Source organism: Salvia hispanica, chromosome 2 (assembly GCF_029641045.1).
Source record: "Salvia hispanica isolate PSC_SH4W2 chromosome 2, Shi_PSC_v1, whole genome shotgun sequence".
Taxonomy (NCBI): domain Eukaryota; kingdom Viridiplantae; phylum Streptophyta; class Magnoliopsida; order Lamiales; family Lamiaceae; genus Salvia; species Salvia hispanica.
In genome coordinates this window covers 41,179,361-41,207,245 of record NC_142693.1, presented here as the reverse complement: position 1 = coordinate 41,207,245, position 27,885 = coordinate 41,179,361, and the positions used below count along the sequence as shown (strand labels likewise).

At 35.8% G+C, this 27,885-nt stretch overlaps 2 protein-coding genes and 1 non-coding gene across 3 annotated transcripts; 2 read left to right on the top strand and 1 right to left on the bottom strand.

The window, feature by feature from the left end:
- Nucleotides 1-1,361: 1,361 nt before the first annotated feature.
- On the bottom strand, nt 1,362-1,434 carry TRNAK-UUU (transfer RNA lysine (anticodon UUU)). Its single transcript has one exon. It is a non-coding gene; the product is annotated as a tRNA-Lys (tRNA).
- An 8,086-nt stretch (nt 1,435-9,520) lies between these two features.
- LOC125203275 (uncharacterized protein At5g48480-like) lies at nt 9,521-10,903 on the top strand. Its single transcript, XM_048101590.2, has 2 exons — nt 9,521-9,897; nt 10,415-10,903. The coding sequence occupies exons 1-2, from the start codon at nt 9,620-9,622 to the stop codon at nt 10,632-10,634; spliced, it is 498 nt and encodes a 165-aa protein (XP_047957547.1). The 5' UTR covers nt 9,521-9,619; the 3' UTR covers nt 10,635-10,903.
- An 11,316-nt stretch (nt 10,904-22,219) lies between these two features.
- On the top strand, nt 22,220-24,195 carry LOC125202375 (uncharacterized). Its single transcript, XM_048100760.2, has 4 exons — nt 22,220-22,617; nt 22,687-22,875; nt 23,717-23,911; nt 24,007-24,195. The coding sequence occupies exons 1-4, from the start codon at nt 22,612-22,614 to the stop codon at nt 24,052-24,054; spliced, it is 438 nt and encodes a 145-aa protein (XP_047956717.1). The 5' UTR covers nt 22,220-22,611; the 3' UTR covers nt 24,055-24,195.
- Nucleotides 24,196-27,885: the final 3,690 nt, after the last annotated feature.

Genomic DNA, 27,885 nt, shown 5'->3' with positions numbered 1-27,885 from the left:
AACTGTCGGGCCGGAGTGTGGGGGCGGCTAGGATGACCGCATCACCTTTTTGCTACAAGCAAATCAAATTCTAGTATAAGGCATATTTGAAGGATTACACAATTTACACTGCATAAACAGGTTTTTCTTTAGTCCTAGACTACTATACTACTCAACTTGACAATTTGAGAGATCAATCCAAGAACAAGATGCTTCTGAAAACAGAAAGTCACACTAAATGATCCATTCCATTACTCTTTTTAACAATTTTAGTCCTAAAGTTTCCAATCAATGTTATGCCCTTAAATTCGAGTTAATGAGATATCATAAATACAGTAAAATCTAAAAAATGAATTCAGGCCGAAGGTTGGTCCTCGGTATGGTATTTTGTAGCGGTTATGGCAAAAATAATTCTAGTTGATCACTGGCAATATGAATATATAAACGGCCATGTTATGTTGGGGAGTCTAATAGTCACATATAGTAAATTTCCTTTTGTTTAAACTGTTGGGAAAATTAGTCTAAGTAAATTTTCTTTGTTTAAACTGTTGGGAAAAATAACGCTGGTTAAAAAAGAATGGAGAGTCCTTTGTCTTTTCATTTCTTGTAACCACCATGACAATTATCATACAAAAAAAGGTTGAAATCCCAACACTAAGGGCTCACACATCCCAGTCCGACAGTATTGTGATGGGTGTTAAATCAGGATACCCAATCCAACAGTATTGTGAGGGGTGTTAAATCAAGATACGCAGTGACCTGCTAAGAGAGAGGACTTAACCCACTGCCAGCCAGAAGCCTACCTCCCAAGGCCTCACACCTCCGTGACAATTATGATTTCCCTAATGGTGACTTATTGGTAATGTTCTATCACTTCCCTTTCTTGTGCCTACAACTACAAGGCATGGAAGTGTAGTAGAGAAAATACATACCATTTTCACCACATTCTTCTGTGTGAGTATTTAGCATTTATAGGATCATTGTTGGGTTAATCACTAAAACTTCATCAAGTTCGTCAGTACTTGGCATGTTTGAGATGCTTCTATATACATGCTAAGATGAAGTCATTTTATCATTGGAGCAGTACGACAATTCAAGTGCACTAGTCATGATATAATTTGTCCTTTGGAAAGAAAACTTTCCTCGACACAATTATGTTTATTTTATTGCTTAAAGAAAGAAAATAGATCAATTTAGGTAAACATAGTATTTATTTGAGTCTTGTTCATTATGTTTTTGTTCTCATTAGTGTTGATTTTTCAAATAATAATAAAAAACTAAGTGATTAGTATGAAGCCTCTAGAAAAGAACAATATAATAGTGTAAAGAAATTATATGTAGTTTAATTCATAAAAAAGAAAAGCTGCATAAAAAAGAAAAGTCGCCGTCTGTGGGAATCGAACCCACGACCACATGGTTAAAAGCCATGCGCTCTACCAGCTGAGCTAAGACGGCGCTTTCTCGTTTTATGCACACTGGCTAATTTATACCATATTCTCAATAAAGTACTAATTGGAGTACTACGTATGAGTAGTATTTCAGTTTTCTACGAGTATTAATTTTTTAATTCTTTATCATCCAAAAAAAATAAAAATAAATCAATCACTGAGTAGACCGTAGACGGAGTCCACTATAGTTTACTAAAAGTACTTTAAACAAGTAAGTATTTCCTTTTTATCTATCTTAATGTTATAATTTTATAATCAAAATTTATGATCTTTTCTGTCAATCTTCGTGCAACTATTATCTAGTTTTCAAAAAATAATCCATCCACATGCGAATAAGAGTCATGTTTTTTCATTTTAGTTCGTCCATGAATAAGAATCCCGGTTCATTTTTATCGTAAATGGTAATAGAGTCTCACATTCCACTCACTGGCGTACACAGTAAGGCTGAGGGAGGGGCTTAAACCCCTTTCTAACCGCCATTTTTTTTATTTTCACTTTGTAAATTTTTTGAAAATTTTGAAAACTACCTTGTTCAGCCCTCACAAAACCAATTTATCTGAGGACTAAAGTATTGAAAATTAAATGATAGGAGGGGCTGAATTTAAAATTCTGAAATTAATGAAGAAAAACAACAATGGCAGTTTGGCGGCATAGTTTAAGAAAGAAGAAGACAACTAATAATAATTAAGTTATAATATTATTATAAAAAGATATTATGGAATCTGGCCTCTCTTTATGACCCTCAACAGAAATAGGATGCTTAAGTGTAGGTGTTTTAGTATTTGAAAATTATAAAAATGATATACTCGTAATATACTATAATCCATACAAATTCTCTTCCAGATATACAAAATCACTAGAAGGCTCGAACTATGTAAACGGAGTATTTAATATTACTCGAGCATTGTATTTTCCTTTTCAATTTAATCATACAAAATGTTATCTTTCTAAAATTCTTCATGTAGTACTTTATTAGGATAAATTAATAATGAGTATAAAAATAATTGTTATGGAATTTGTAGTGTAATTTATAGGACTTAAGCTATTGCTTTGAGTTTGAATTGTTGGGTTGAAGTTTTTCAAAGAATGAATACCAAACAAATTCGGAAATATTTTTAGTCAATGAGAACACACGATATTTAGTTGCCATAATTCGAGTAAAGCAATATAATTATAACATTAATTGTTTGATTTTAGCTAGGTATATACTATATGTTGATCTAGTTTCATGTGATTTTTATAGTTGTTGCGTTTGAGATTTTTTATAACACAGGTAGATATCATATTTTTATAAAAATTTATCTTACAGAATATGTTAGTAGTATATGGATTATATATAGGGGTGCATTAAGGTCCTTACACCCGCTTAGTCTTAAACACAACATTAATATCTGCCCTTGGATTATAGATTTTGATGGTGGTGATTTAAAACATGCGACCTACATTAGTACATTTTTTCGTTACATTACGAGGGTAGAATTGGAATGACGATAATTGAATCATTAGTTTAAAACTGCATCTCCATGATTTTCTCCATTTAATTAAAACCGATGATACGTATCCTACTCTCTCACCATCATTTCACAATTGAGTCTCCCCAAATTCTCTCTCGACAGAAACCCTTCAATCCCCAATCTTCCATCCCCATTGGCTCTCCTCAAAACCCCCAATCTCGTTGAACCCTAATCCTAAATAGTTGAAGCGCCGCCGAACCGATTACTACAAATCGAAGCCGTGAAGTTTTTTTGCTCGAGTCGGTGTGTCAATTGAAGGTTACGGTTTGCTGATTTGAAGACGAACGTGAACTAGGTGAGTCGATTTCTCCGAGTTTCGGTCATTATTTCGCGAAATCAACCATAGACGTTGGGTTTGGGTTGTGATTGAAGTTTATGTTGTTTGGTATTCAGTTTGGATTATGTGAATCTGTGATTTTCAGTGTTTTTTACTCAATGGTTGGAATGATTTTAGTCTGGGTTTCGTTTTTTTGGTTGTTTTTCGAAATATAACCGATTATTTGGTGGTATTGGTTTGCATCACTTGTTTTTTCTGTCTGTAATGTTCACTATGTTTACCTTTATTGGTTTACATCATTTCACTAGTAAACTACATTATTTGAATTTTAAGTTTTCTATGGATTAGGTACATTATCTTTAAAATAGGCATCTAAAGTGGTTAGTTGCAAACTATTTGACTTCTGATGTATTTGCATCGTCTACATTACTTAACTGATTCTCTTACATTATTTGTGTATTTATGTGAAATTGTGAATCAACTGAATACATTATTTATTTTATCATGTTACATCATTTAGTCGGATGTGTACATTAATCGTTCAATTTTGATACATCATATTATGTTACATCATTTAGCCAGTTATGTACATTAAATGATTCTATTTTGATAAATCATATGATGTTACATCATTTAAGTAGATATGTACATTACTTATTTCTGGCTCGATACATCATTTAGCCTGATGTGTACATTAAGTGTACTAAGTAATGAGTAATGTACGAAGATAGTATTTTAATGTATCTTTTTATTATTTTGTTTGTAATCAGATGGGCCACCATGATTCGAGAAACTCTCCAATGCTAAAAGATATAGAGAATGACAAGGAGAAGCATACGAGCAAGAGGAAATATTGACATTTTTTTAGTTTGTTTTCTAGATATATTGTTTTTTATACTTGCTTTAAGACGTATATTATTTAGGAGTAGTTAAGTATTACATTGTTTTGGAGTTATCCCACTTTATAATTTTATCCCTACTATTATTATTTTTATAAGTTTACATTACTATATACTTCTGACCCATGGATTTGTATACCAAATGACATATTCAAGTTCCCTTCAACATTATTTTCTACAATCTATGCATTATTCACTGTGACGAATGCACATTATTAGATACTATTTATACATTATTTACTTTACCAAATCTAAAACACAAACAAAAAAATAAAATTTAATTCTTATGGTGGTACTATACCCTAGCCCATGGATTGATAAATCTTAAGGGAATGAATCAAACTTCCTACCCTTGGTGATGATTTCGTTTGTGAGTGGGTATTACAACCTAGCCCAATGGATTGTTAAACCCAAAGGGCATGAATTCAAGTTCCTTTCAACATTATTCTCTTCAATCTGTACATTATTCACTGATACAAATGTACATTACTAGATACTATTTGTACATTGTTTACCGTACCAAATCTAAAACACACATTAATAAATAAAATTTAATTCATGTGGTGGTACTATACTCTAGTCCCATGGGTTGCTAAACCCAAGGGGAATAATTCAAACTCCCTTCCCTTGGTGATGGTTTCGTTTGTGAGTGGCTATTACAATCTAGCCCATGGATTGCTAAACCCAAAGGGTTATGGATTCAACTCTCGGCAAACATTAAAGAGTTACACAAGTACATCATTTAGTAGTACGCATGTACATTAAAGGCCACTTGGCGTACATTATTTAGTTCTACTTAACCTAAACATTATTCTCTGAAACACGTACATTATTTAAATTCGGACCGTACATTATTAGACATTACTTACATTATTTCCTGTACATTAAAAATTGTCAATCATGTACCTCATAACATTATATTCCATCATTAATTTCACACTTCTCGCAGCAACTTTGTAAATTAACATGAAATATCATGGTATGGAAGTAAGGTAAATTATACTAATAAAGTAATTATTAAAAATTTGAGAATGAACATCTCAAATTTATGAACAGTGAATTAAGGAGTTTGTAGATTAATTTGATATAATTGGCGTGTATTAATTACTGCAATACTATACTTTCCAATATTTTATGTGTATATAAAGCATGTAGAATATTTTTGACTAATTAAGAAAAAGAAATTTTGTAAATATTCTGTGTATGATACAGTGTGCGTTAATTTAAGGCTGCAGTTAAAGTAATATTGAGCATGATTTAAAATAATAGACGTGAATAATCAAATAATACAATCATAATACACGTCTACATTGATGGAGATAATCAAGGGAAGTGCATAACCGATGCAATTGGCATCTCCCTAAACTACCCTTTTCGAATTCTTTTAATAATTTTATTAATTTCACATGGCATAATAATCAGCCATTAGATAGATAAAATCAATGGTTGGGATTAGTTTTCTGTTTTATAAATATTTAGTGTAATGACCTGAATACATCCCTATATATATATATATATATATTTAAATTCTCTTCCAGATTAATATATAAAAATATATTTTTTTCTCTCTACTTAACACACAAAACATCTCATAAAATCTCGTGTCATCATCTAGGTGCAACATCTGCCCCGAGACGGAAAGATCTATATCGCTTACAGTAAAGCCCCTACTGAATAATTTTTCTGCGCCCGTCACTGATTCCACTAACTTATTTCACTCACATATTACATATCATTTCAAAAACTAGAGCAAAGGCCAAAATTGGTTCTGAACATATGATCATTTTACGTTTTTGGTCCCAAACATTATCTTTTGGATTTTTTGGTCCTGCACATATAGAAATTTGATCATTTTGGTCCTTCGTCAACATTTCCGTTAAAAACTAACGGTCAACGGGTTTAATCCCGATTTTAACCAAATTAAACCTTTAATTGAACAGGTGAAAGCAAATCTAAAAATAAAAAATAAAAAATATGAGTATAATAGCCTAATCCCAGGAATCAAAGCTCAGCTCACTGTTACTTCAATGGCGGCTGAATCTCCAATCTGTCTTCTTTGATGTTTCAACATTTAACGTTGAGTTACTAAAGCTAGAAAGTTTCAATGCTCTAATTTCAACCTAATCACAGGAATCAGTCGCTAACTTAACAATGTTTAGCGATAAAATTGAACCAAAGAATATGAAAAACATAATAAAATTAGGGTAAAATTGAAGCGTTTAAGCAACCAAAATGAGGGTGAAGAAACCAACTGCGGCGGCTGCCAATCCTCCTTTGTTGAGTACGACACCGTCTTTCGAGGGCGATGGAGCGCCACTGTCTGATGGAGGCAGGGTAATAGATGGTGAGGGAGAGGCGGTTGACGGCGGAGGAGCTGGCGGTGAGAAGACTCCCGTTGGAGACGGAGAAGGTGACGATGCCTTCGGACGAGGAGGCGTGAAAATCAGAATAGAATATTTACTAAAATACTTAAATGAATATTTGTTGAAATAATTAGGAAATTAATTAGAGAGTAAAAAATCAGAATTAAAAGTCTAATTTGGTCAAAATCAGTATTAAACTCGTTGACCGTTAGTTTTTAACGGAAATATTGACGGAGAATCAAAATGATCAAATTTCCATATGTATAGGACCAAAAAATCCAAAAGATAAATTTTAGGACCAAAATCGAAAAATGACCATTTTTTTAGGACCAATTTTAGCATTTACTCTTAAAACTAATATAAACAAGTAGAACCTATATTTCACTAATTTTTTTTATTCGCTTTTTTTAACATTTATTAAAATCTATGTCTCCAAGAAATGAAACTACAAAAGGATTATAAATTACTAAAAACTAGACACGTTGATACAAATCTCAATTTTTAATATTTGTAAAATTTTCATAAAACTAATCAGTATTAAGAACTTAAGGTGATAAAAATAACACTTTTATACACGATACTTCGCTTTCATAAGAGCATCCGCAATGGTCGGCTAGCGATCGGCTAGCCGATTCGTCGCGCTGGCCGATCGGCTAGCCGAACCATTGCAGTCGGCGAGAGCGAAACCGGCTAGCGCTTCGGCGTGGGCTGGCCGATCGCTCGTCGCTGGCCGAAGCGCTGGCCGATCGGCTAGCCGCCATTGTGGCGGCCCAATCGGCCAGCGCTTCGGCCAGCGCCCATTTTTGTTTTTTATTATTTTTTTTAAAAACCTATATAAACGCGATTTTCGTTTCATTTTCATTTGCACCACTAGTTTTAACGAGTTTTCTCTCTCTCTAACTTTCTGTACAAGAGCATCATCGAGCGATGGATCACAACAACGAGTCCAGTCCAGCGACGAGTGGATCTCAGACTCCCACGGTACCTGTGGGATCTGGATGGGGGCAGATGGGCCCGGGGTTTAACATCCCTTGGAATCAGATGATGGGGATGATGGCCGGTGCGCCGGGGGGGGGGGGGGGGGGCGCAGGGGGGTATGCCGTGGGGGATGACGGGCGGCGGGCAGGGGAGTGCCGGGCAGTCAGCGCCCGGGTGGGGGGGTATGCCCTAGATGCAGCAGCAGATGATGGGGATGATGTGGCAGGGCGGGATGCCGGGAGGGATGCAGCACGGTATGCATCCCGGGATGCAGGGGGGGTTCAGGGGTCACCGGGAGGGGACACGGTATATCGGCCCTCTCTTGATTTTTTGATGGCTTCGTCTCACACGTCGACCCTAGTGGAGACGCAGTTCACTGGCGATGACCTTCTGTCATTGCATGATATGGGGATCGATCTCGAGGATCCGGATACGTTCCGGCGAGGCGGGCCGCGCCGAAGAAGAAGACGAGGGGGAAGGCCAAGGCGGTCGGTGAGTCATCGCAGCCCGCTGTTGACCACACTCCTGGCCGGAGGAAGTGGACGGAGGATGAGTACGCCGGGGTGGCCAGGGGGTGGTTGGAGGTGTGCGACGATCCGCTGGTTGCGAACAACCAGCGGGTCGTCAACATGTGGGCGAAGATCAGAGCTGCCTATAGGAGACACTGCCCGCACGGGAAGGACTTCAGCAACGAGGAGGTCCGGAAGGGGTGGGAGCGCACCAGGGCCGCGGTGGGCCGTTTTGCGAATTTGTACGCCAACGCCCTCCGTCAGCTCGGTAGTGGGTAGAATGAGGACGACGCCCGGAGGATAGCCTCGAGTCAGTTCCCCTTGGAGGAGAAGTATAAGGAGTTCACCTTCTGGGAGTGCTTCTTGTTGCTGAAGCACTCCGAGAAGTTCCGGGCGGGATGCGACGCTGGGTGGCCGAAGAAGCAGCGACTGAACTATAGCGGCGACTACAGCGGCAGCAGCGGCGAATCCCACGACCTCCCCCCGGATGCTGAGGAGTTTCCATCCCCTCCTTCATTTACTAGTCGCCCCCGCCCGGTTGGACAGAAGCGGGCGCAGCGGGCTGCGAGGGGCGACTCCCCCCTATCGCCCCGCGAGGTCCAGTCCTCCGTCCTCCCACCCGCCCCACTCGAGTACACTCTCCATTCGCGTAACCATACGCGGGATCAGATGTACAAGGTCTTCCAAGAGTGGAAGAACGCCACTGACCCCACGGAGAAGATGTTTCTTCACGAGATGCTCGAGAGCATGCGTGTTGATTTGGAGATCGCGAGGGCACGGCTAGCGGGTTCCGACGTGGGCTCAGATACCACGGGTGGCAGCGACGGCGACGGCGATGAGGAGTAGAGAGCGGCGGGGCTCGTGTGTGGAAGCCCTTTTTTTTTAAAAAAAATCATGTACTTTTTTTATTAAATCTTTGTACTTTTTTTTTTAATGGAATGGATTATTTTTTCCATATATGTGTCGTAAATTTAATTCTGTAATTTAATTGTAATTTTAATTCCGTAAATGTAGTATATTTTGAATTATTTTTATTGCGGCTGGCCTATATCTGATGTGGCAGATGGATTTTTTAGTATTGCTGACGTGGCAGGGGAGAGAATGGCTGACTTATTACTGGCCTATGACTGGGCTAAGCACCATTGCGGAGGCTCTAAGCCTATTAAGTAAGTAGTTTTGTAAAGTAAATATTGGTAAGTTCAATTGAAAAATAGTGGAAACTTCATTCTCGAAAAATAAAAACATAAATACTCCTACCACGTAAAAAGCTGTTGTTAATTTATAGCTATAGAGGTTAAAATCGTAATATCCGCCGATTAAAATGATTTAACTTCCGCTCGTATCTCATGAACGATTTCAATTTTGGTTCGACCATTATTGGCCGTCCGATACGTACGATCTGACAAAAAATACCCGTTGCAGTTAAAGCAATGGCAGCCTCGTGAATACGACTAAAAACAAGGGGAGTTACACCAACTTTTATTTAATACTAATACCTGAATTATCCCTTTAAACGGTTCACCTTCCTCGCTTCCTATAAATCCGACCCCACACCTTCACCATTTTTATTAAGCTTTACATTTATTTTCAGGCCCTTTCTCTGCATTTCTCCCTGCATACAATCACTTTCTCTCTCTTAGGGTTTAGCATTCATGGCGCAGGAGGCACAAGCAGTTTCCGGAGCAGAGAACGGTGCCAAGGCCTCTCCGGTGGTGTTTACGGCGGCGAAACCGTGGCTGGTGGTGGAGGCTCCGAAGGCAAACGACGCCGTGCAGTTCTACAAGGCGGCGTTCGGAGCTGAGGAGTTAAGCCGTGTGAATGATCCGAAGAGGAAGGCGGAGCTGGAGCTTCCTCTCATTCGCTCTGCTGAGCTGAAGATCGGATCCTCTGTTTTCGTTGTTTCCGACCTTACCGACGACTCTTCCTCTCCGTGAGTATTTTTCGTTGATTTTGATATGTTATTTTGCGTCGTTGTAGTTTTATTGCTTGGATTTCGCTCGTATATGCTTAGATCTGTTGGTGTGATGAATGTTACTCCGTTCTGTTCTGTTTTTTCTCTTTTTTATTCGATGATAGAAATGTTTTTTCATGATTTCTCGCGCTTTTCTCTGCTTTGTTGTTTCTCTTTGTTGCATCTCGAATGTTACTCAGTTTCGTTCTGTTTTGTCTTTTTATTCGATGATATTTTAAATATTTTTCATGATTTCTCGCACTGTTCTCTGCTTTGTTGTTTCCTAGTTGTTGCATCTCGAATTTGCCATGGATTATGATTAGTTAGGTATTTTCTTACTCTTGCTTGCTTTTATCCGCCTCGAATCAATTTTTTTTGTGTTTGTATTTAAAACGGTTGCATGTTTTACAAATTTAATTTCTGAAGTAATTTTCTACCGAAATGTTGCATTGATTAATGTTTAGCTAAAGAGGTTAGTGTATTTATTCTTCATCAGCGTGAAGTCTGCTGTGAGCGGTCTCGTTTTCTGCTTGGAGACCGAATCCGTGGAAGCTGCCGTGGCAAAGGCGGTGGCCGCCGGTGCTGTTTCCGAAGACGAATTGACCGAGGGTGAAGGTGCTTGCTGCGGCGGGGTGGTGGGCAAGGTGAAGGACCCATATGGCAATCTCTGGCTAATCTGCTCGCCTGCAAAGAAATGCGGCGACGTGGCTGCTTAGATGCCGTCCACGCTTTCTGATCTGAGCCGTCCCTCCTTCCACGTGTCCACTTTGGCGAGATGGGGCGCTCTTTAACTTGTTTATCATTTTCTATTTGAATTCCTAGTTGACTCAATTTCACTCGCTTTTTGGTACGAAGAGTGATGAGGTGTTGCTTGATGAACAGTATTTTCGAAGCATTAGTTGTTTATCATCATATATTTAGCACTCACTCATTAACCTAAACTTATGCTACTCTTTTAGCAGTTATGTTTATCCTCTACTGATTATTCGCTGGTCGTTAGTTTCTTTTGATTACTGCTGCCCTAAATTTGATGCAAAGATAAGAGTTATGATTAATGTTTCTTACTTTTTGAAACGGACTATCTTAATCGTATAAATTCTAGTGAGTTATTAGTACATACGGACGATCAAAATTAATTAGTGATTCAAAGTCTAAAACTTTATTATTAACATTCTCGGAATATTTAAAATGTTTTGTTTGCAGAACATGCTAACGTTACTTGACATCAATTCATCTATTTTACTCCGTAAAATTATGAATATCCCTAGGGAACGTTGTTCCGTGGACGTGACTTTACGAGAGTGAACTGATATCACTGCTCACTTTCAAGTTTCAACCAATTGTGTTGCTTGCTTCTTTCACCCTAATTAAGTTTATTAGTCAATTTTTCAAGATAAAAAAATAAAATATTAAATCATTCTTTTTATACTTTGCCCAACTTAACTCTCTTCTTACATATCCTGCTTTATTTCTTTTTTCCACTTTTCAACACAAATTCTTAATTTTTAAGTCTAAAAATGTTAACTCATGAAAAGTCATTTGTCTCCCAATAAAATATTGCTATTAAATTGAATCACAACTGAAATTAAAATTTGATCTTATATCCAAAACAAAACAACAAGTAAATAAGAACATCCGCAGCGGTAGGAAAAAAGACTTCCGTCTGTCCGTGCCAGCGGCAAGGACGAGCTCATCCGCCGCTGCAAGCCGTCCGTCTATGCCAGCGGCACGACGCTGCTCTTAGCTAAGAGCACGTCCGTGCTACTGAGCAGCCCTACGTGTCACGATTTGATTGGCCAACGGCTTAGCCGCAGGCAAAATTGATTTTTTTTAATTCAGAAATAATTCGAAATAATACCAAAAATTAAAAAAAAAAGTTGGATTCCCAAAAAATAAAGCCGTTTATGAACAGTGTTTTTGAAATTTTTTGATTTTTTTTAATCCCAAAAATCAAAATCATCTATAAATACACACATTCATCCATCCACTTTTCACATCAAATTATCTCTCATTCATACTTTTTCATACTAAATCATCTACATCTTTCTCTCTCACTCAAACACTCTCTAAAAAATTCAAAAATTGATTTCACCGATCTCATTGCGGAAGCGGAGCGCGAAGAACAAGAATACCAGGAACAATCATATTTAGGCGAAATTCGGCAACGAGTAGTGGGTCTTTTTAATTTTATGAATTTAATTATGTAATTTTTAATTTTTAGGATTTGAATTATGTAATTTTAAATTTTTTTTGTAAGTTTGTAATAGTATTTCGGGTTTTTTAAATGAATTTTAATATTGTAGAAATGTTTTTATTTAAATTAAATAGTGGAATGGTGGGACCCTTGAGCTTATCCTTAGCTAAGAGCACGAATGTGGGTACTGTGCTGCTCTTAGCTAAGGACAAGGAGTAAAAGTGAGTCCGGACCCATCTCCGTGATCTTAAATAAGAGCACGGATGAGGATGCTCTAAGGATAGCTTATTCAATAATTATTCTATGTATATAAATTTTAATATATTTATTAACTAATTAAATAACATGATAATTTATATTAATGGAATGCTCGATGCCCCACAAAAGGTTAGAAAATGCATTTTATCTTGCTCTACCCAGTGTTTATTTATTTATTTTGAATAATGGCTAAAGATTATCTTAACACTACTATTTAATTCTTGAATTTTGTGTTTAATAAGAGGAGGTTGTAGTTGATGCTTAATAGTTAGGAGTACTTAACAAGTTTTTCTATTTTCGTGCTACTTTCATTAAATAGTAGTAGTACATATTTAGGTTAAAATCTTATCCACATTAGATGTACTATGTTCAGAGGTCAACTGCGTAGCAAATTGGTATGACTAGTTAATTTGTTATCATATTCATATCTATCTAAAATTTTGTGATTTAAATGATAATTATCTCTTAACTTTACAAATGCCATAAGCCATTTTTGTGTGAATTCAATCCTTTCTCCCAAAGATAGAATGGGAAACTGCAAGCATAACATTCAGCGTAACATATCATATTTTGGTCTATAAAAACTAATAAATCATATCTTGGATTACGGATTTTGCAGTTATTTTTCTTATCTTCTACTAGTAAATAATAATTTTTTTTGTTGATTTTGATAAAAGAAACAGTTATTTTAAATATTTGTTGTATTCATAATACAGTAGATGATGAAAATGTTGAAGGGCTTGTTCTTGGGTTTATGCAATTGAATCTGGGCTAGGCTGATGACTTGTGTACCTACTATTACTTGGACCTAAATTTACATTTGTGGAGACAGTTTTAAATTTATGGTAGTAATTTATCAAGGTCAAGTTTTTTATCTGCATATAAAATATAGATCAATTATTTATTTTCCACGTATAGACAATTTATTATGGAGTCATTGCAATATGTATTCTATTATAGGCTATCTTTTCTCTTAGGAGGGGAGTATGATTTATGCCGGTACACACACAAAATATACTGCCTCTCTACTTTTGTATAATGTACTAAAACACTGCATCTGTCATATTCAAAATGGAACGTTTTTCTTTTTAAATTGATCCATTAAAAATGAAATATTTTTAAAAATGAAAACAACAACCTCTCTACTATTCTCCTCTCTTACTTTACTCTCATCATTAACTCACAAAACAATATTACATAAAATCATATACCAAAAACCAAATACGTACTTGATATGTAATGGGGCAGAGGGGAGTAGTTTATACGAATAATATTGGGACTTAGGAGTCATATTAGCACACGTATTTCATTTACTATATGTAGCATTCGAATAATACTCATTATCAAGTTAAACTGATTTCTTTAAATGACTCAACCACCAGACCAATACGAATCTGTTAGTCGAACTCGAACAATAATACACTCTGCAGTCAATTAAAATTGCATTTCTTCCTAATTCATATTATTAGCACTGATCATATTTAATTGAGTATAAACCTATAGTAATTAACGGATACGAGTTCATAAATGTTGCTTATTGAGGAAACCTATGGATCCTTAATTGAGACCCGATAATAAATTTCGTTCGAATTATTTTCATTCACGCTAACTTTTACACTTTTAGGTTTGTTTTGTTTAGTTACAACTTACAAACTGCATCTGCACCATCTAAATTCATAGCAATTATTTTAATTGGGTTATTTTTTTTAAAAAATAGCATATATATATTGTAGGAGTATAATATAAAAATCTACAAACGTTTCTCGACCTTTCTAATCTACCCGGTTATTATATCACAGGTCATGTTTATTAGGATAAATACCTCATCTACCCGGTTATTTATAAAGAATTGAATTTAATTACCTCGAAATTTCTAATTATTAATATACTCAAATATAAATACTCAGACAGGGAAACAGTGGTTCCGTTTATAATGATGGTGTTGCTACATTTTTGGACATAGAGTGCAAATCTAACCGTTTTTATCTATTCACGCTATAATTGAAAAGAAAAAGTTGCATATGGTTTGAAATACTATTTTTATTATTCGTTTAATTATATACTCCATTAATATATATACTCAATTTCTTATAACTTTGTTATGATTTTGTCGGTTGAGCTATTTAATAATTAGGATTGAATAAAAAGCAATTTGAATACATCATATCCCGTGTTACAAATGATGTTATATCTCTTGTTGTCTCGTCACTGATATATATCGACAATGAGTCATCCTAATTCCATATATATAGAGTAGGGAGAGGAGAGTGATAAAATAAGATTTAATGGATATTACTAAGATTTAATGGATCTCACTAATGTCACATGTAGCTGGAATATTTTTAGTTTTTCTTTAATTTTCTTTTAAAAGGGTATTATTGTAAAATTATTGGGTCTTTTTACATATGAAAAATAAAACTGACATTATTCAATACAATTGAACATATCAATTTACAATATACTCCCTCCGTCCCATGTTACTTGCACTGTTGCTTTTCGGGCCATCACAAACTCCTTACACTATTTATAATTTAAGTTAGAATTAATGCATTTAAGTAATATGTTAGTTTAAGTTAAGAGGTCCTTTATTAAGTGATGTCTCATTACACTTAAAATTCTAATTTTATTACACGAAAAAATTAATCGCAAATTTAGGGCCTAAAATGAAAAGTGCGAGTAACAAGGGACCGAGGGAGTAGTAAAACATACTCCGTTTAGTTATATCAATTTACAATGTTGTAAAACATACTCCGTTTAGTTTTCAACGAAGGAAATTAGGCGGAAATTTAGAAGGAAAGAAATTGTTGCCACTCGAAAATACTACCATATTTTCGATCACTTGGAAGACACTTTTTACCATGTCTAAATATTTTTTAAGTTTATATATACCATATAACCTAATTCATAATATTTATCTCATAGCATTCAATTCTTTTCCCTCTCTACACATAAATTCTACGATACCATATTTCATTTATAGGAGCGGAGCTCTGTAGATCCAGTCATAAAAACACTTAAGACTGCTTAATTCAACTTTTGGTTTTGTTTTGTTTTACTTCATCATGTCTAGTACTTTATTTGTTGTTTTTACCACTTGTCTATGAGTAGTATATATCTTTTGTGGAATTTTTTGGAATTTTTGGTATATATATCTTTTGGAATTTATTCAACTAATTTTCGATTGGATTACTATAAGAGCTAATAAGGAAAATCAATTGAATAAATAACTCAAAGTCATAGCATATTTACCAAAAATTTCGCAAAAGATGTTTATTACTCCTAGACAGGTAGTAAAAACAAAATTAAAGTACTAGACATGAAGTAAAACAAAACAAAACTCAAGGTTGAATTATTTCTACAGTCTTTTCTTGCATGGATTTGCAGAATTCCTCTCCTATATAAGATGAATGAGTTTAAGGGTGAAATATGGTAAGAAGAATTTATTTGTAGAGAGGGAAAAAGATTGGACGTCCCTTCAGGGGCATCTGATAAAATTGGAACGCTATAGAAAAAGGGATTGCAGGCTCTGAGATGAATATTATGAATTAGGTTATATATAGGCTTGAAAAAGGTTTAGACATGGTAAAAAGTGTCATCAAAGTAATAGAAAATATGGTATTTTCGAGTCCTTCAAGTAATAGGAGAGATTTGGCGCAACAATTTCTTTCCTTTCTTGAATTTCCACCTAATTTCCGCCAGCTTTTGACTGCTCTATGCAATGTTCATAGAATGGTCATATTTTTCTCAACAAAACTTCGATTCAGGCGTGTGAGATACCCGCACGAAGCTCATTCAAAGACAAACTTAAACATTGTCGAAACAATTGGCTCGAACTAAGGCTGCTGCATCAGACTTCAGTTTTGACATTTTATACCTTTTTTAAGTCTTTTTCTGTAATTTCTCAATAAACACGTCAAAATAACAAAATGCAGAAATATATTCAATGATAGACATAATATGCATGATCTACGTTGAAAAAACGAACCAAATCTATGCAAAATCTGTGTTTATCATATACGAGATTTAAGAAATTATGTGGTAAAAGTTAAAATGGATAGAATAAAGTAAGAGAGATGAAGAGAGTAAAGATGGATTATTTTACCAAAAATATTAAATGACTCAACTAGCTTAGAACAATCCAAAAAGTAATACGACTCAACTACCTTAAAACGGAGTGAGTATATAAATTATTGAACTTTTCTAATATTTTAACTTTAATATATTTTATAATTTTTAGTTAATTTAATTAAAATTACATACTCCCTCTGTCCCCCATTAACTGTCCACTTTTGCCATTTTCATCCGGCCTCCATTAAATCCACTTTCATTTTTACTATAAATGGTAAGTAGGCACACATTCCACTAACTTATTCCACTCACATTTTATTATAAAACCAATAAATAAAAGTGAGACTCATATTCCACTAAATTTTTAACTCACTTTCCTTTACATTTCTTAAACTCGTGCCAGAACCAAAGTGGAAAATTAATAGGGGACGGAGGGAGTACTAATTATTTTATAATAATTTAATAAAACATTAAAATTTTAAATTATATATCTACATATTTTAAGAATAAAATATTTTTATTAATTTTTTTATTTCAAATTAAGCTCGAAACCTCCGTCCAAGAATAGGAAAAATGAGTTGAATAAGTTAGTGGAATATGAGCCTCACTTATAGATATATTAGTTTTATAACATAATGTGAGTGAATAAGTTGGTGGAATGTGGGTCTACTTACCAATTATAGTTAAGTGAAATATGACTTTTATTGTGGCACGGACCGAAATGGCAAAACATGACTCTTAGAGCATCTCCAATAGCGGCTAGCCGATTCGCGGCGCTAGCCGGTCGGCTAGCCGAACTACTGGGACCGGCGAGCGCCGAATTGACTAGCCATTAGGCGAGCGCACGCCGATTTGAAGGCGTTGGCCGATGCGCTCGCCGCCATTGCAGGTTAGCGATTGGCGAGCGATCGGCTAGTGCAATTTATTATTATTTCTAAATTTTTTTTTGAAACACTATATATTCGCGATTTTTACGTCATTTTCATTTGCACCACCTGTTTTAACAAGTTTTCTCTCTATCTAAATTTCTGTACAAAAGCAACATCGAGAGATGGACAACAACAACAACCAGTCTACGCCGGAGACGAGCGGGTCTCAGACTCCCACGATACCCATGGGGTCTGGATAGGGGCAGATAGGCGAGCAGTACAACATGTACCCTTGGCACAGTTGATGGGATTGATGGCGGGCAGGCAGGCGATGCCGGGCGGGGCGGGCCAGCGGCGGGCATGCAATGCCGGGTTGGGGAGGTACGCCGCAGATGATCCAACAGATGATGGGGATGATGCCGGTATGGTGGGGGGGTGCAGCCCGGGATGCAGGGGTCGCGGGGGGGGGGGGGGGGGACACGGTCTATCGTCCCACTCTTGACTTTTTGATGGCTTCGTCTCACACATCGACCCCGGTGGAGACGCAGTTCACTGGGGATGACCGTTTCTCATTACAGGAGTTGGGGATCAATGTCGATGAGGCGGACACTCCCGTTCCAACGGGGGGAACAGAGCGGGGTCGGGCCGCGCTGAAGAAGAAGAAGAAGAACAAGGGGAAGAGCAAGGTGGTCGGCGAGTCGTCTCAGCCGGCTGTTGACGACACCCCGCACAGAGGAATTGGACGGACGATGAGAACGTCGCCCTGTCCAAGGCGTGGGTGTCGGTTTGCGATGATCCTCTGGTTGCGAACAACCAGAGGATCGTCAATATGTGGGCTAAGATTAGAGCAGCCTACAAGAGGAACTACCCGCATGGAAAGGACTTCACCGGGAAGGAGTGCCGGAAGGCGTGGAAACGCATCAGGGCCGCGGTTGGCCGATTTTCGAGCTTGTACGACAACGCCCTCCGCATGTAGACTAGTGGGCAGACTGAGGAGGACTGCCGGAGGATAGCGGAGAGTCTGTTCCCCAAGGCGGGGGTTTATAAGGAATTCACCTACTGGAACTGCTATCTAGTACTGAAGGACTCCGGGAAGTTCCGGGCGGGGGTCGAAGCTGGGTGGCTGAAGAAGCAGAAGCTGAACTATTCTGGCGATTACAACGGCAGTAGTGGCGGTTCCCACGATCTCCCCCCGGATGCTGAGGAGTTTCCGTCCCCTCTATCGTTTGCTCGCCGCACTCGCCCGGTTGGCCAAAATGCGGGCGCAACAGACAGCGAGGGGATCCTCCCCCCTATTGCCCCAGGAGGTCCAGTCGGCAACCCTCCCACCCGCGTTCACCTTCTTCTCGCGTCAAAAAATGCAGGGGCAGATGTACACGGTCTTCCAAGATTGGAAGGCCGCAACTGACCCCATGGAGAAGAGGTTTCTTCACTCGATGCTCGAGAGCATGCAGGTCGATTTGGATGCCGCGAGGGCACAGTTGGGGGGCTCAGACATGGGCTCAGATGTGGAGGTCCCGGGTGGCGGCGGCAGGCGACGGAGGCGGCGGCAACGAGGAGTAGAGAGAGGCGGGGCTCGTGTGTGGAAGCCCGATTTTTTTATTATGTAAATTTTTTTTATTTAATGTACCTTTTTTTATTTAAATGAAATTAACGAATTTTCCCGTATATGTCTCGTAAATTTATTTCTGTAATTTGTCATAAATTTAATTCCGTAAATTGAATTATTTTATTGCGGCTAGCCAATTTGCTTAAAATGATGATGTGGCAGGTGGAATTTTAGTGCTGATGACGTGGTAGGGAGAGAGAGTGGCTAGCTTGTGGCTAGCCTATCTCCATTGGAGATGCTCTTATTGTGGGACGAGGACGAGGAAGTAACTGGTAACAAAAACTAATTTGTGATTTAATTCAACTAATTTAAAATTGGAGGGCATTATATATATGGAGTATAATTCATTTATAATTTTCTGTATTCATCTAGAAAATAATACCACAAAAATATATTATCAGCTTTTAATATTTGTTCACCAAAATTAGTCATATAGTACTAAAAATGGAATTTACTCTCAATTTATTATTCATTTTATCTTTCATTATTATTTTATTCATAATTTCTATATTCACTTTATCTATTTGTTAAATGGAGTATAATTTATTTGCATTAAACTCTTAGTATTTTTGTTGGACGAGAGTAAATTCATTAATTTTACAACTTTCAAAATCCTCGAAATGCTCAATATTAATAATTCAACTTTAGAACTATATGGAGACATAAGGCGCAGAACTCCAAGTAAAATGCAGGTGGGGTTAACGTAAAATAAAAGCGTATTTATTGATTTTCATTTCTTTTTTAATATACTCAACAAAGTTTGTTACTACTCTGACTTATAAGGTCTTCAATTCATTTTGAGTCTGTAAACTTTTTTTTACAGATAAAGAAATAGTAATAAATTTAAACATCATTCTAATATAGACTTGAACACGAGATTTTGATTTCAGACATTATCACTTTATCAATAAGCCAACTCACACACATTGAGTCTATACATTTTCTATATTGAAATAGTATCTATTTTAACCATAATTTTTACCACACAAAAACTATTAGAAAATTTAAATATCAAAATAATAAGTTGCTTAGTAAGTGAACTCTGAAGTGACTTACTCCACTTGTTATCAATAACTTACTGAGATATCTCATTTCGGTAGATGAATGAATAAATGATGAATTATACTCCATTCGTCCGTCATTAGAAGTCTCATTTTTTGGCGGCATGAGTTTTAAAAAATGTTACTAATAAAAGTGAGTGAAAAAAGTTATAAGGGAATAGATGTCCCATATGTATATATTAATTTAAATGACATGTGAGTGAAATGGGATAGTGGGAGGTGAGATCCTATTACCATTAATGGTAAAAGTGAATCAGAACTCATATTTATGAACAGACTAAAATGAGACTCTTATTCGTGGACGGAGGAAGTATTAATGATCTTAGTCAAACAACAAAATAAGATTAATATTTAAATAATATGATTTCATCATATAGTCATGGTACAATTTTGAAGAGCAAATGAGAGCAAAATCTCGAATAATTCGAAAATACATTTATAAATGTATTAAATTAACGTACCTTCAATTATAACAATGGATTCAAATCGCTAACCTGTGTCAAAAAATTCATGGCGGAAAATTTTTTTGGTGCTACTATGTTACATGAATAAAGTTGTACTACAATATTTATACATATATAAAGAAAAAGAGAAGATAGTAACTACACTTTCAAATCCTACAAAATCTTTTCGACATAAATGTGTCAAACCAATCTTCTGAGAGAGACAATTCAATGCCTACCAACATTTTGTTCATCTTATTAAATATCACCTCTGTTTGCTTTTCACTTCCACCGCATGAACTCGTTCAAATAATATACTTGACCAATTGACCAAACGTCTATTTATTTTCAAATATCCATCAACTTTCAAAATCCAGTAAAAACACAAAATCAAACTATTAAATACATCGTACAACTCCAGCTGTGTTAAATGAAACATTGATCAAATTTGTATTGTGAACATTTCTAGAGTTCACCCAATATTTCAGAGTCTGTTTAAACTTGAAATTCGACTATCCAAAAATAATTGCATATAATGAATTTTTTTCCTACCTTTTTTGTTTTCCTATTCGTTTTACATGATTACTGATTATGTGCATTTTGGCCACGTTTGTTGCAAGTTCAAGTGTTTAGACTAATTTATAAGACAATTATAGAATTTTACTATGTGATGTACGAGTTACGACCTTCCTTATAATGAGTATCAAAAGAGAAAGAAAATTCAGAAAATTACTAAAACTTGAATCGGTATCTTGCCTCCTTAGAGACATGTTTGTTTTAGTGTTACATTGTTGTGAGATGCATGAATTGTTTTATGATTATTTGTAATTCAATGCTAAATATCAGAGACGGAGCCAGGAATTTATACTGGGAGGGGCAAAAATATACATAGGCAAAATTAATGTATTTTTGATGGGGCAATTAGTGAGAAATTAAACTAAATAAATTTTATCTTATACGAATTATATATATGTGAGGAAAATGGAGGAGGGGCATTTGCCCCTTCTTGATACATGCTGGATCCGTCCCTGCTAAACATATATGTGACAATAAGTTTCTATTCCTTCTCAATGAAACTCTTTACGAAATGTCGTTCAATCTTCTTTTCGTAATTGTAAAAGAAAATAAACTTGAGGGACAAACTGATAAAAGAAATTTGGCCATAGTTCTTGTAGAGGTACAAAGTGTGGAAACGTGATAATTTCAACCAAAGACTATGCGAAAGTGCGGAAGCGTGATAGCTCTTGTAGAAGTCCCTATTTATAGGAAAACTTATGCACAACTTGTTGGACTTTTCAATGCGAACTCAATGTGAACTTATCCTAGGAGTAGAAGTAGGTAATAGTTGTATTGACTTGCAATTGTTGACTTTAAAAAAGGAGAGAGCAATCCAGCACATGGTTTTAGACACATATTGTCCTCCCATTTCCGCAAATAACACATCCATAGGCTTAAGAAATAAAAGTTGCAAAATAAATGAGATGACGAAATGCTACATATTAGCATCAGCACCAGGCGATCGATAAAACCATTGAAATAATATTGAACCTTAAGAACCTCTTCGATATTCTGAACCAAGTTATCAAGTCTCATGTTCACATATGTATTTTCCGTTGTGTGTCACTAAATAATGTAAAGAATACTAACTTACCGCAACATTAGTACGTTTAGCAAAATAGGGATACAATTCAACTGAAAAATAAAATTCCACCAAATGTTCAAACTTTGACCTAAACTTGATAAAGTTAGATCTATAAATATTGGCATTAATGTTGAGTTCCCAACTTCCCATCCCATAGGTAATGTTACCACCCCAACTACCTTCTCCATTACTACAAACCCTTTCATAGTATGCAAAAAGTGTTAAAGATTTCACCAAATAAAGCTGAAACAAGAGCCCCCCTCTCCATCTCTATCTCTGTTATTCTTTGGTATATGAGCTTCTTTGCTTTCCCTTTCTCTCCTGTAGACCACCAGTGACACACACACACTCTTTTTTTTATTAATTACTTTTGGTCTTTTCCTTAAACTGTTTCACAAACAAGAAAGCAACCAAAACTACCCCATTTTACACTCATTCCCCTTTAAATTCCCCCCATGCCATGCCCACCAACACTAAAAGCCAATATTCCACCACTCCTAATTCTTGATTCACAAGTCAAACAAATTCTCTTTTCAAGATTCTTGGTCCATGGATGTAAGTAGTATTTTTTTTTAATTTCAAAATGTATTTGATGGGTATAATAAAGATTGGACTTTTAAGCAGGAATTGGAGTTTAATAAGAGGAGGCATGTTCCTGCATTTGGGAGCTGGGATTGCAATGGAGATTTGCCGTTCACGCAGTGCTTTGAGACGGCGAGGGAGGCTGGGGGTGAGCGTGACTTGTACGTCGCCGGTGATTTGTATGACAGTGATGGCTTCACTCCTGCTATGATTGTTGTACCTCGCCACAGAGTAGGCCCCACTAACCTCTCTACTATTCTTTCTCTTCTTCAAAAACACACACACACAGCTCTTGGATTGTTGCTTGTTTTGGAATGAAGTGAGTTTTGATGACTTGGAAGTTGGAACCATACATTTTCAGTGAGTAAATGAATGAATTATTTATTTTTCTTAGCAAAAATTAATATTTTTAATCATTCTATTTTGTTGTCTATGAGGAGTATATATTTTCCCCACTTAATTAAGTAAACATTATTAATTGTGTGATGAAAGGAAATGTCTCAAACTCTCAGGCATGTACAAAATTACAGTTTTTGCTGTAAAACAATGTTGTTTCTTAAAATAAGTTAAAGATACTGCCATCGAACGTTATTTACAGTCATGTTTTTATTTTGACTTTATAAGAAAAATAAGGAAAAAAGTTTTGAAATACTGAAATATCTTTATTCTTAATTGAATGAAAAAAGACGTTTGATTACCACAATAAAAAAAACTCTTTATTAATTGTCCCAATTTTCCATTTTCATACTTTCGTGAATATTTATCCCATTTACTTTTTACTACTCTAGTACTTTTTAATTTACCTAATATTCCACTAAATTATTTCAAAAATATTTTACAATAAAATTTAATTATTTGTAAGGGTATATTGTTCTAACTTTTTCCACTAACTTTCCATTAAATATTTTTAAACCCAAGCCGATGAGTATATATAGTTCGTTACACAAATGAGATAATTGATTCCTAAGCTTTTCATTGGATTTACTTAAAGTTCACATTTTTTATGGCATGAGATGTTTATGATGCATTAATGAGGTGTAGTATTGTTGGTAATTGGCTTAATTTATAAAAGGGAAAAATTTCAAGAAAAAAAGATGGGAAAAAGAAGAAGGGGAGAGTGGTGTGGAATTGCGAATTTGAGTTGAAAGCACCGCCAAGCCCCGCGGAGAGCTCGGCGGTGGCTCCACCGCGTCGGCCGCCGCCAAAAGCCGCGGACGAGGATTTGTACAAAATCTCCCCGGACCTCCTCCGTGCCCAATCAAAAAGGGTTAGTTTATAAACATTATTGGTTTATATTATTTATTCTTCCAAGTTAATAATATTGATATGTGAAATTTATTTAATATACGGAGTATTATGCAGAAGAGAGGATGGAAATTATTGTGGAGCTGCCTACCTCCTTGCGCCTAATACAAACCATATTCATGTACAACATGTCTGGTTCAAGAAATATCCTATTCCTAAAGTTGTAACGTCTTGTAAAAATGTTTGAATTGTTCACTCAGTTTATTTCATGCTTAAGCTTAAAATTGCACGAATTTTGTTTTACCACTTTTAGGATATGCATGCAGAGTATGCAAGAATTGTCCTCCTTCCATTCCCTCGTAGTTAAGCGAAACTTTTTGACACGGAGTTAAAAAAAGGAATGTGGTGTGTGTTAAATAAATAGATAAAAGAAATTAAGAGAAAGTAAATTAAGAAAGAGAAAAAAATTACTAAAAATGATTCAATTATGAAGAAATTTTTTGAAATAGAAAAATAACTCAACTATTAGGCAACGGGGAGTTCTTCTATAATTTTAAAATAGGAGCAATAAATAAGAATTGTTTACATAGGTTCCAGTCCCAAAATTCAACTAAAAATGATACTACTAGTAGTATTTTATTTCGTACTTTGTTCTTGATTTGATTGGAGATGTCGTGAATGCATTTTGTGTATAGTGGACACTGCTGTTGAATAAAAAATATGAATAAAAGGTTATAATGAAGACTGCATGTTTCTAGATTGAAAATATTTAAATTAATTAAAAGTCTCTTTTAAAAATGACTTCACATAATTATTGAAGTGCTATCTATATAACCATGAACAGTACTTTAGATCGGATTACTTGTATCAAATGTTTATTTATAAAATAAATGTTTTTTTTTGTATGGAAATTTAACACTGTTAATCAAATTTGCGACTTTCAAATTTTGCAATGAACACATCTTTTTGGCAGTTGGCAGTTGGCAGCTGCCAACATATTTAAATTGGATTTTCCTAGCAGCTAAAATCATTCATGTAATAATACTAATGGCTTTTTTCTCCAGACTTCTGCAGTCTCTAATTTTGACTCACATTTGAGCAGGTGAGGTCTCTAATTTTTCAAAATGCATAGTTTTCATCCAATTTTGTACACCTTCACCATTATTACAACTTCATCTCTTGAGTGGATATCATAGTTTCTACTTCCTTCCTTGTGACCTCTGCTTTGAACATTAGTTTGTTTCATGCTAGTAGAATAACAACATCTCTCAGCTGTCACGGTTATAAATTTGAATTCAAACTCATGTGTGTCTGCATCCATATTTGCAGAAATCGTTTCACTGTAATCTTGGGCAGCATCTGATTGGTGTCTAAATGATTGTTCTGCTGGAATCTAGTCCGGTCAATGCAGTTTGACTGGGTCATACAAGTGATGTTAATTTTGTGTGATCAGATAGTGTGTAATCGATTTATGTTCCAAGTGGATGATCATGGTGATATATTCATTTTCTAAAATCGATTTTCGCTAGGTGAAAAATTGCAGATTGAAATTTGAAGTATCGGAATAATATGGAGTTATGAGATTAATTAACATGTGTGTTCACTAATCACAGTGGATACGTACACTAAAACAATGTGGCAAATAAGCATGTGCAGACATCACTGAGAAATTGGATGATGGCGAAGAGTAAGACAGACTTATGAAACACATAGAAAAGTACCTTGGTATAGAGAATGCATGAGTCTGCCTTTCTATCTATGCGCAAAAACGAAGGAGTCTATGCAGAGTCAACTCTACCAATTATGCCGGACTGTAATGGGCCGACGTTAAAAATGTCTATCATGGAGCATGAACCTGGACATATGTATCTCGACATCTCTCACGTCATTGTTCATTCAAGAGACGTGTATGGACGAACTGATCAATGTACACAGATGGACAGCTCAAGACGTTGTCGTTTTATCTTTGGGGATGTCACACCTAAACCGAGAGCACTACTTTGACGTATCTCGTCTTGCAGAAAGAGACCTTTCTCGACTCGGCTATATTACGGTTTCAAATTTCAATTTATATATTCAATTATTTACGGTATAATTTATTTCTTCTTCTATTTTTCTTTGAGTTAGTAGTTTAGAAGTTAGTGTCGAATATATGCTGCTTTCAGTCAAAGATGGATAATGTTTGATTCATACTTACCTTTTTTTTGTTTGGAAACTGGTTTGCAAATTTTGTGAGAATGAAGACAGTTTTTGTCAATGAAACAAGCAATCAAGTCACAGAATCCATAAAATAAATCACCATTTACAATTGCAAATACAACTAAACATCATATCGACAAAGTAAATTAAAAGGTGTTCATGGACATAGTTCTAATTAAAATTCGAATTATATCCTCACCCTATCAATCATTCAACACAGTGGGAAGAGCTGAGGCCGGAGCAGCGGCAGCGTCCGGCAATAAGCCTCCAGCAGCCGCCCGTTCGCCGCCATCTCCGCCGCCAGTTTCTTCAACAAACGGAAAGGCCTTGCAATCACTGCCCATTGCACAACCCGCCGGAACCCAAGGGAGAACCCTCTCCGCCCGTTCCCCAGCCGCACTGTGCCGCCCTTCGACCTCCGCCTGCGCCTACGCATCCGGCACCACCCAAGCTCCACGGTGGTGTTGGAGGTGTAGCCTTTTCTTAGCATGGTATGGTTGCTCTACTTTTTTTTTCCTTTGGTGAAAATCATTTAGCATACTTTATGGTTTTTATAGAGTTATTTGAGTTTAAAGTTTTATTAATTTAATATTTTCCTCGTAGTCCTACTCTCCCGTCACTCATATCACTCATAGGAGTCATGCATTTATCATTTTAGTCTATCCGTGATTAAGATTTTTGGTTCACTTTTCCTATAAATGATGGATATGACCTGAAGTATCAATTCACGTAGTACTAATTAAAGTACCATCGAACACCAGTATTAATGTATTTAGTTTATACACACGCGGATACGTATACACAATCTATATAGATTATGTTTATTGTTAAGCATAGACTTTATAACTAATTTGATTATTTCATACTATTTCGTTTTTTTATTGATATGCAGTATAGTAGTACTCCCTCTGTCTCAACTAAATTGAGTCAAAATTTTTGGACACGAAGATTAAGAAATATATTGAAAAGCATGAGAGATGAATAAATTAAAAAAGATAAAGAGAGAGTAAAGTAGGTGATTGAATAAAATAAGAGTGATTAGATGTTTTGTTTTTGTCAAAAAAAAATAATTCAATTTAATTGGGACAATTCAAAAGAAATACAACTAAATTTAGTTGAGATGGAAGGGGCAGTAGTATATTACATTTCAATATAGTGAAATTTAAATTGATTGAACACTTTCAAGATAATCCTTTTATATATTGTAAGTCGTTTAAACAGTATGAGTAATTCCATTATACGTGAAATTTGAATTGATTGAACACTTTCAAGATATTCCTTTTATATACTGTAAGTCGTTTAAACAGTATGATCCAAATGCGCTATGGTAATCATTAAGGCCATTATGGTGATAATATAAATAATCACTGTGATTATTTTAATATAACTTAAGCTAATTAAAATACTCCATGGTAAGAAAAAAGTAAAGCTAAGGGTATAACATATTATCACAATCCTCGAAGGTCACTATGTGATGATTGCGTGATATGGGTTTCTTATGAATAGAGTTATGTGTGCGATTTAAGTTTGTGGGGTTTAATTAACTTATACACTACAAATGATTGGAGATTAAAATGTAGGTCAAAGTCTATAATAAGGGTTACATCCTAGACATATTGCCTATCATTTTCCTACTTACACTTATTGGATGAGGAAACTTTTGGATATCATCAAATTTTGGACGAATTTGAAAATAAAACAAAATATATTTAATTAATTTTATCGTCTTTGATGAAACACAGCTCAAAACTTATAATACCAAATTTAGATTCAATCAAATTTGGACAGGCTATATAA